Source organism: Pangasianodon hypophthalmus, chromosome 7 (assembly GCF_027358585.1).
Source record: "Pangasianodon hypophthalmus isolate fPanHyp1 chromosome 7, fPanHyp1.pri, whole genome shotgun sequence".
Taxonomy (NCBI): Eukaryota; Metazoa; Chordata; class Actinopteri; order Siluriformes; family Pangasiidae; genus Pangasianodon; species Pangasianodon hypophthalmus.
In genome coordinates, this window is record NC_069716.1 from 9495652 (window position 1) to 9506097 (window position 10446).

General features: G+C 37.9%; 1 protein-coding gene across 1 annotated transcript in view; it reads left to right on the forward strand.

Annotated features, from left to right (window-relative positions):
* Window positions 1-2018, forward strand: part of abcb7 (ATP-binding cassette, sub-family B (MDR/TAP), member 7) — a 35376-nt gene extending 33358 nt beyond the window's left edge. The window contains exon 16 of the mRNA XM_034305811.2: window positions 803-2018. Within this exon, the coding sequence (XP_034161702.1) occupies window positions 803-1024 (222 nt within the window). The 3' untranslated portion in view covers window positions 1025-2018. The remainder of the gene's footprint in view (window positions 1-802) is intronic.
* Window positions 2019-10446: the final 8428 nt, after the last annotated feature.

Below are 10446 nucleotides of genomic sequence, written 5' to 3' on the forward strand. Positions count from 1 at the left end.
CATCTGCCATTGCCCCTCATCTCAGTGCTCTCATTTGCTTCAGAATCACATCCATTTAAGACAGTCGATAATGCTCGGGCGAGCAGCACTGTAATACGCTCATGCGGGCTCTTCAAGCGCTCCCAAGGCAAAGCCTGTCTGAACTGCCAGATTTTGTGTGAGTGTGTGTGCGTCAGAGAGACAGCGAGCGAGCGCGAGCGCAGCTTTTGTTTACTTACTGCACAGAACAGTATGACGAACAGAGAGCTCTAGATCGCAGAAGAGGAGGCTACTGTCACGACAGTTGTGGCAAAAAATAGATACTGTAAATTGTCATTAACCTCGACTGCTCTGTGGAAGTTTAATTGTGAGTCTCTCTCTCTTTCTCTCTCTCTCTCTCTCTCTCTCTCTCCTCTCCTGTGCTTCTTTTTCATGCACCCTCTTAACCCACCCCCACTCATCACTGCTTTCCAATCTCTTCTACCTCTTTCTCACTCTTGATCTGGTTCTTATCTCTGTCTTGTATGCGGTCGTACCCCCTCCTCAATTTCCTCCTTTCTGACCTCCTCTGTTCTATATCTCCTTCTGTCTTTGTCTTATACCCTCCCCCCTTATCTCTCTCTTTTGCCTCCTCCTGTGCCTTCTCTCCTCTCACCCTCTTTTTGATCCATCATGCTTTCCGCCAACTCACCTTCTTTCTCACCTCATCTGTTCTGTCCTTCCACTTATTTCTCTTTCTTTGTCCACTTTGTGCCTCACTCACTCTCTCCTCTCACCCTCTCTTTCTCACCTCTGTTATCTCTCATTTCCCATGATGCTGCAGGGTAAGGTGGCAGAGCGAGGCGATCACCACACACTCCTGAGCACTCCAGGAAGCCTGTACGCCGATCTGTGGCACACGCAGAACAGCAAAGTGCTAAACAGCAACGGAGACAAGACACAGCCTGCTCCAGCCGAGAGAGTCTCACAGAAGGAGGAGGAGCGCAGGAAGCTGCAGGAGGAGATCCTGAATAGCGTCAAGGGTTGCGGCAACTGCTCCTGCTGAGACACACACACACAAGTTGTTTTTCGTGGAGTCAGAGTCAGAAACTCTGTTATACGTATGACTGATCACGTGCCTGAGTTTAGACTGAACGCAGCAGTGCTGATAGACTCTGTAGGTTCAGCAGGTCTCCTGGCTTGGTGTGGTATTCTGTAGTGTTTGTCATGTGCACTATACATACCTTTCACTTAGCACATTATACAGGTGTGTGAACTTTTAAAACATTTTCTCCATGTGGAAAAGCCTTTTTATCATGGACGTGTACATATTAATCTAACATGCGATGGGTTTGTACAAGACAGAAGAATCGCATTGTACAGATGCACACGTGTCTCTGATGGCTAGTTTGTAAGTGAAATATTGACTGGAAGTAACAGGAACACTATATATGTCCTTTTGAGTGTAGCATTGGGTGACTTGTTATATCAGGTGTTTGAACCAACATTCATTTATACCAGTAATATCAGTGGAAGTTCACGAATATCAACCTGAAAGAAATTTCATAAAATTTGATAGGTTATTTAAGAGGACATAATGATTTTCACATTCCTCACCACATGTCAACAGCAGAATTGACCCCGGTCTTTATTTGCTCGTTGTGAGCAGTATTCAGCATAATGACAATTTATTTAGGACTGTTTTTTTTTTTTTTTTTTTTTTCCCCCCATCAGCCCATTTTATAGATAGATTGACTGAAAATATTGTCAAAAAGCAATAAATATGTAATTTAACTCCAAATCAGCTTTCTGAGTGGGGGCCTTTATAGTAGTGCCTAGTGATTTCTTCTCATTGAATGACACTCGGATGTGTTAAAAAACATAGTTATGTTTATAAAAAATGATGTGCTAATTTAAATATACTGAAATCTGAATCAGAAGTGACTCACTGTAAGGGTAAAACTCCTACATTTGCATACTTGCGTTACATTTCTGGTCATAGGTGCCAGGAGTAAAGGCGACTGGTGTGTTGGAAATAAAAGCTCAAATAATTAGGTAAATTTCAGCCGAGTGTGTATGCGCTAATTGTTTTGCCATGATAAATGTGTCACTCTAGCTTATGATTGATGTCTGAATGTTGTTGAAGGTCTAATTTGGAAGCTGTTTGGCTTGTGTGTAGGTATGGAGCAAGATAATATTAGACCAGATGTTCATAGATAAATCTAATTGAGCATATGCTCAGGAATCCATATGTTTATGGGGCAAAGATACTGCAATTATCGTCACTGGATTCCACAAAGGATAAAATGATAGGCCTAGAAACTGCATTTGGAATCGAAACCCCTTCACAAATGATTTGGGATGAAATGAAATAGCTGGATAACACTTATCTTGCCAGTTAATTAGACTGTTACTTTAGTTTACATAATATGTGGTGTAACTAAAGAAGATATGAAACTATCTGGATTATTTTGCCATCTTTCTACTCGAGTCACATCACCAGAAGCCGTTAAAAAAAAAAACAGGTACTGTATTAGCCACCTTAACAACCACTGAATAAAACTGCATTGAAATTATAAAACAATAACAAATTGCAAATATAGCCACAAGTGTCAATCTGCGGGGTTCAAGTACCCTTGGCAAATAGCACCTGCAGAGGCCAGTTCTTACCAAAATATACTATATGTCCAAAAGTTTGTGGACATCTGACCATCACACGCATATGTGGCTCTTCCCCAAAGTGTTGCCACTCCAGTGGTCTGCACAGAACCTCCACCCTACTGAACACCTTTGGGATGAACTGGAATGTAGACTGAACCCCAGACCTCCTCATCAACATCAGAACCTGACCTCACTAATGCTCTTGATTGTAAATAAGCAAATCCCCAGAGCCATGCTCCAAAATCTTGTGGAAAGCCTTCCCAGAAGAGTGGAGGTTATTATAACAGCAAAGGGGGACAATCTGGAACAGGATGTTCAACAATCACATATGGATGTGATGGTCAGGTGTCCACATTTGGCCATGTAGTGTACACAGAACAATTAAGAGGCCATAGATGATGAATGAACATAGTGTTCATTTCATGATGGCGGCTCAGTGCTAACTAATTGGGTGATGATGGCCATGTTTTTAAATACTAAGTCATCATTAGAAATCCACTTAAAGAATAAGACAATAATGCAAAATTTTGAATCTTTGATTTCAAAATGTTAAGTGTTTAACACTCATATTCAATGCCACATATCTTTTAAATTCTAGATACTGTTTACACACCTAATACCTTCTGACATAGTATGTGGGATTGACTGTAACAGGTTCAAATATTTAGGACCTGTTAATGATCTATCAATCAATAATAATATCATAACAAGCCTTTTTATTCTTAAAAAAATGTACATTTCCAAGACCAAGCACTGATTCCCATTTAGCCTAGTCATTCTCACTCACGCCACCACTGCTTGAGTAGCTTTACTCCCTCTCCTGTCATTCAAGCAGCAAGCACAAGGCTGCTTTGTTTTAAACCAAGCTCTTTTGAGCATTTTTTTCTGAAGCGCAAACCCGCTCCCTGCTTGCTGCTGCTATTCACTGCTAGCTGTTCACATATGGTGTGTTATGTGATATCTGTCTAGCCCAGTACACCATGTATGGTACAACCATATGCTGAATTGCTGGAATCCTATAAATATGTTTGAAATACTCCTGAAATTTTGCTTTCTACTATCCATTCTTTGGGCTGGATTTTTTTTTTATGTATAAGAATTTCTTAATTCTTAACTGGATTTTTTTTACCATTGGATTTACACAATATATCTAATATAAACTGAAAAATATTTTTATTGTGAAACAAAGGGTGATTAAACAATAAAGCTGATATTTGTTGGTGTTATAAGTATTCACCTCACTGGGTCAGTATTTGATAGAACTGTCTTTGGCTGCAAGTACAGCTTCAAGTCTTCTGAGATAGATTTCTATCTGCTTTGCACATCTGGATTCTGATATTTTTGCCCATTCTTCTTGGCAAAATTGCTCAAGTTCTGTCAGATTGGATGCAGACCTTTGGTAAATCTTGCCACAGATTCTCAGATTGGATTGAGGTCTTGGCATTGACTGGGCCAGTCTACCACATGTAGGTTCCCGGTTTTGGACCACTCTAGTGTAGCTTTGGTGCAGCGGATAGTTTTGCCAACTCACAGTTCCAGGATCCTGGGTTTGTTCCTGGCATTGGGTGACTGTCTATGTGGAGTTTTTGTATGTTGTTCTCATGTCCATGTAGGTTTCCTCTGGGTTCTCTGGTTTCCTCCCACCTCCCAAAAACATCCAGGTAGGTGGATTGGCTAAGATAAATTGCCTCTTGGTGCAAATGAGTGTGTACATGGTACCCTGTGATGGACTGCGTGTATTCCCGCCTCACAATCAGTGTTCCCAGGATAGAATTCGGATAAATGGTAAGCCAATAAGTTTCCTTAATTGATTTGAGTTAACTTAACTCGCCAGGTTTTCCAGTCCAGCTTTGTCGAGTGTCTGGATTATGGTTGTCCTGTGACTACCATGTCCCATCTGATTTCCAGCTCCACTTCCTTCAAAGTTACTCTTGGCCTCGTTTCTTCTCTGACTAATATCCTCCTTACTCAATCACTGACATTTGGCGGACGGCTTGCTCATGATAGGTTCTGGTTGTGCCATATTCTTTCCATTTTTAAATAATGGATTTAATGGTGTCCTGTGGGATGTTCAAAGTTTGGGACAGAACTTTATCCCGAACTTGTTTTGATAGCTCCTTGGTCTTCGTGGTACTGTTTGTTTAGGTATGTTCTCTAACAATCTCTGGGCTCTTCTGGGATAAGGTGTGTTTATCTTTATATCACATGACTTTTAATTGATCTACATTTGACTAATCATGTGACTTCTGATGGCAAATGACTGCACCAGAAGGCACAGCTCCCCCTAAACAAACACATACACTTCAATATTAGGGTTATTTTGTGATAATTCATGACATATAATCCCATTAATAATTAAAACTACAAAATGTGGAACAGTTCATCAGGGGTGAATACTCATGCAAGGCATTGCATTCAGGGAATGGAATAGTGGGACAGGGGTAAACTTACTTACAGTACCACCATCTTTTATAATGTTTCGATATTGGGGATTGACAAGGGCCAGCACTCAGCTATGTTAGTTAAAAAAAGTTTTTTTTTCTGGTCAAGAAGCTCAAACATTGCTTAAAATATACGGTACTCTAGGTTATCACGATTATTATAAAGTAAGTCCAAACTTACGTTTCAACTCAGCGTAAACTAACATTTAAACACTATTTGGTTCAGCATTTACAGACTGTATGTCATTCATCTTAATAATCGAACTGAGTCAGCTTACTGTAGAGGTAGTAACTGTGTCAGTGTGATTCATTTGACAGGTTTTTTTTTTAATCTAGAGAATTATGTGGCAAAGTGGCCTTGGTCTTGTTTTAGACTTAAGGTTCCTCCTATAAATAATAATCCATTTGAATATTGGAACATTTGAGACATCCTCTTTCTTGTCAACCAGGCACTGATGCTTTAAATGTCTGACTGAAGTTTTTCTGGCAAATTACATGAAATGGGGAACCTCTGTTTGAATGATCTTATCCCTTTTTTTAAACCAGGAGACATTTATTCAGTAATTATTCTCAATTCTAGTTGAGCTAAGTGAGATGCATGGAAATCACCTGTTTTTTTTTTTTTTTTTATTAATATCATGTGAACTGAAAAAGGGCATATTTCTCTAATCACTGTGGCTGTTTCCCAGTGGGCTCTGTATGGAGAGAGTCATTTGTGTAAGGCAAAATTTGCAACTTTAGCTGGTTTTTGACAGAAGAGTAAATGAACTGTACCCGCCACAGATGTCCGTGTCCAACATGATGTGTGCCTGCATAGATTCAAGAGTTCAGAACATAATGAGGACTTTTCTTTTCACTGTTTGCTGGGATAATGTTTCAACGTAGGCAGGAAATCACACAAAAGGCACTAATAAGGCCAAGTGTGAGTGTATTTGTGTGTGTGTGTGTGTGTGTGTGTGTGTGTGTGTGTGTGTGTGTGTGTGTGTGGTAGGATGAGCCAGGGTCTTTGAAGTGGTTATCTTAAAGGCAAGACAGCCAATATTCAGTAGATATGTGGTTAGGTTTCAACCTTTAGTTGTAGTTAAGTCTTTTTTTAAAAAAAAAAACCTGTAAATTGGACAGATGAGGTTTGTAGTTCTGTATGTTCAATCACTCCAAGATGTCTTTTATCATTCTGGAAGTAAGCACAGTACACATGGTCATGCTGAGCGCTAAGCAAGCAGCTTGTACGATTTTCTTTCAAAACAAAATATCATTAAATCTTGTTTTAAAAGATGTGTTATTACAATTTTATCACATTTAGTAATAAACAAGAAGGAGAAAAGGTATAATATTCATATTTTGCATATAAAATTTCAGGTTATTTCCAGAAATTACATTGCTGCTGCAAATGTTATATTACGTAAGATGAGTCAGTACAGTTATTTTTTTCCTTTAAACAATTCTGTAAATGCATTTAAATGAGTAACACTTAAATGTTTAAATGAGAAACATTTTCCAAACCGACTTATCATAAATCTAGTTTTAAAACTGTCATTGGAAGCATAACGTCCAATCCTTTACCAGGAAATAAGATAAGTATATACAGCTGTATTCCATGCTATATTCAGTGTTTATAAGATAAGTATATACAGCTGTATTCCATGCTATATTCAGTGTTTATCCTAGTTTCCACCTCTGTCATTGCATACAGCCTGACCCAGGCTCAGTGTGACTCATGTTGGCATTTGACAAGCTGAATATACACTAGATACCCAGTCAGGGCAATTCTCTGTCCAAATGATAAAAATGGCATGTCTGCTTCTCATAGCCGATACACCCCTGACCCTTCTATTGGTGGCTCAAATAATGAGTTCTAAACAAACACAAATACAGATACAAATAGTAGGTGCAGTATTCTGCTTTTTTTTTTCTTTTTTGTTAAAGAAAACTTGCCAGAAAGGTTTACAGGGTTCACAAGGTTCATCTCGTTGCGACAAGAGGTTTGCATCAGGCCTCTGATACCACAGAAAACAACACAAAAGTCATGGGATTGGAAGAGATATTTAATTTCGTAGTTTCATAATTTAATAGGTTCATATTTCATACTCGCCGGGGGCAAGAGAGCTTGTGAGAGCGTGACAATATTCATTTACGAATGGGAGGTGCACAGTTTTGTCCTTTTTGTCTATCGTCAGTGGTTTGCTGCAGTATTCAAACCTAAATACTGCCTCTAAAATTATATCCATATTTATGCTGTACTTCTGTACAAATTGGCCCAAAATTCACAAAAGAAACATGCTTTTATTGATAGAGCTGCAGCTCCATATCCATGCACTGTGCATAGAGCAGCATCTCTCTCCTGGAGTCACCAAAGAATAAATATTTAATTAACTTAAAAATTAATTTGTATGTTCATTGTGCATGTTTTTTCGTCATTCTTAAATGAACATTCTACAGAAAATCATATGGGTATTATTATGAAATGCTGCATAAAGGACCCTATTTAGATTCACCACAGCTCTCTAGTAGATTCTGATCGCATGTCCAGCAAACATTTCTGATCTTTGGAGTGGTTCCTTAACTTGCTCAGTCACGTTAGATAGAAAGCTTGCAAGAAAATTCCACAGGGCAGCTGAGGTAGCTGAGGAACTGCAAGTCGAAGTACAAATTATGTTGCAAATTGCTGTTTGTTTTTATATGTGAATGAAAAAAATTATTTCCAGCAGCTCTGGGTTTGTTTTTTCCTCCAATGTTTCCAGGGGCATAGTGGTAAGGTAAGAATAAAAATTCATACAGATAAAGATACACTAAAGAGCTACAGATACAGTTAAGGCATTGTGTTACACCCCTAATTGGTGGATGTCAAAAAAATCCTTTTTTAAATAGGATTAAAAGCTTAAATAGGTGGAATTTAGTGTCTGATTGGCGTGATATGTAACCCCAAAAGATATCACCGAAAGGTCAAATTAAGGCAGAAATGAGAAAGATTGATTTATAGCACACTATTTGGTAAAATCAATACACTTTGGAATGATTAAATAAATGAACTTTAAGACAATTCATTTATGTGCCTGGAGTCAGAGAAGCTCAATAGCTGTTGTTAATGGGTATTACAGTGAAGCATCAAAGACACTGTGCAAATGTGCATGCTTATGTGTGTGTGTGTGTTTGGAAGATGAATATTCATTGTAACCTGTAAGAAGATGCAGTTATTCCCACTGCTCTGTGTAGGAGGGTGAATCCATGTGGGTAATGCATGTGTAAAGTCTCAGTGCTTCCGGTCAAAACAGATATGAATATTCACATGCAGCTAAAGCTCTTTTCATCACTCATCGCTGTAAGGTGAAGTCAATAGCAAATGCAACATAACGGGCATACCAAACAGTTGTGGAACCCCTAAGTGCAATCCTAACACTAACGTCCACATTAAGCTCATAAAGTTCATGTGTTATTCAGTTTTGATCATTTTCATAATGGGTGCCAATAGTTCTGTAGTCGTTAAATGGAATTTATACATAGCCATTCAATATATCATTTATAATTAGTCTCAATCACTCTGAATATTACATTAATTGTTTGCTCTAATAACTTTACTAGTTTCTAAAATATATATATATATATATATATATATATATATATATATATATATATTAATGAAGATCGTTAAATATAACCAAGGATAAATTTTATCAAATAAAAATGACCTTTTTCTTGATCTTACTTTGGAAATGTCACAGGGGTCACAGAAAAATTAGAAGTTTGCAATAAGTCAAGTAAAATCTGCGTTCTTCAAATCTCACATGTAATAAGTTGAGACTGAAATAGATACGAAGGCAATAAACATATACTGTCACATAAACACAAATTTAGCATATTATGGGTAAATAGGATGGGACCAACAATGGAGCCTTGAGGGACTAAGTCTGAGCTTGAAAAGTAAAAAGTAAACAGCAGGAAAGATTGTGGTTTTTTTTTAAATAGTAATTTTCTTTAGCTATATTTCAGTGAGCTAATCTTAATAGTTAAAGCCCTGTGCAATGGACTGGAAAGGTTATGGGCTCAAATCCCAGGACTGATAAAGAATGATGGATCTTTGAGCAAAGCCCTTTAACCCTCAACTGCTCAGCTCTATGATTCGCACTGGATAAGAAAAACTAAAATCAACCATCCAACTGCAATATTTAAAAGGGGGAAAAAAAAGGAAAAAAAAAAAAAAAGCTTGTCTAGAGATCTGCCTGAAGCAAAATTCCAGTAAGCATAAAAATGGCCAATATGCACTAGTTAAATTGCACAATTGAATAAATTTTTCCTGATAAATAAATAAATAAATGGAGTGGGATCACTAATCAGATAATTCAGTTAAATGGCATCAATTTGCTGGTCTTACAACGAGTAGCTTTGCTGCTTCATGCCTCTGGGTTCCCTGGTTCGAGCCAGAGTTTACTGTCTGTGTGGAGTTTTACAGGTTCTGTGTCCTCTAAATTGCCCCTAGATGTGAGTGTGTGTGTGTGTGTGTGTGTGTGTGTGTGTGTGTGTGTGTGAGAGAGCATGATGTCCCTTCCAGGGTGAGCTCCTGCCTCGCACCCAGCGTTCCTGGGACAGGCTCCAGTTCCACAGCGACCCTGACCAGAATAAAGCAGTTACTGAAGACGAATGAATGAATAAATTCTCATTTTAAAAAAGCTCCTCATTAAAAAGAGCAAGCACTGTTTGCATAAATGCAAAAAAAGTGAATATCTTCATTTGATATTAAAATTGATTTCTAAATAGTAACCATAAAAAAGGTGCAGTGGGTAGATATAACCATCACATTTTATATGAAATATTATAAGGTTTGTTATAAAAAAAACTTCAATATCTACAACATCACGCCCAGGTACACGCTGAAACACACAAAAAGAGACACATCACCAGACAGGGAACAGACTAGTGGCTGGGTTATAATTAGAACATGCATCCACTCCTTATGAGTGCGCTAATGTTGATTAAAATTAAGAAAATTTTCAAAAATTTGGTCCCTCAATCCCAGTGTCAGAGCTTATATTAAAATAATCTATAGTAGTTCTTTAAAATATAATTTATACACGTAATTATATCCTATTAGTTTAATAAGTCTGAATGATTTTAAGAGAAGGAAAATGACCAGTAACTATTCTATAATGAAGGTCATTAGCAAACAAAACAGCAGGCTTATTTCACATAGCTAGGTGAAGGTGTTCAGATATACAGTATGAACGTAGAAATCTAAAATCTCGCCCTGTTCATTGCATGCAGTTCTGGAATTGATAGCCTTATTAAAACTAGCTCGCTTATGAAGATTAGAAAGGAAAGTACAGAAAGGTGGGACTTAGTGTGTTATGCCTGGTTTGACAGAACTTGACTGTTGGAAAATTAAGGTTTCATT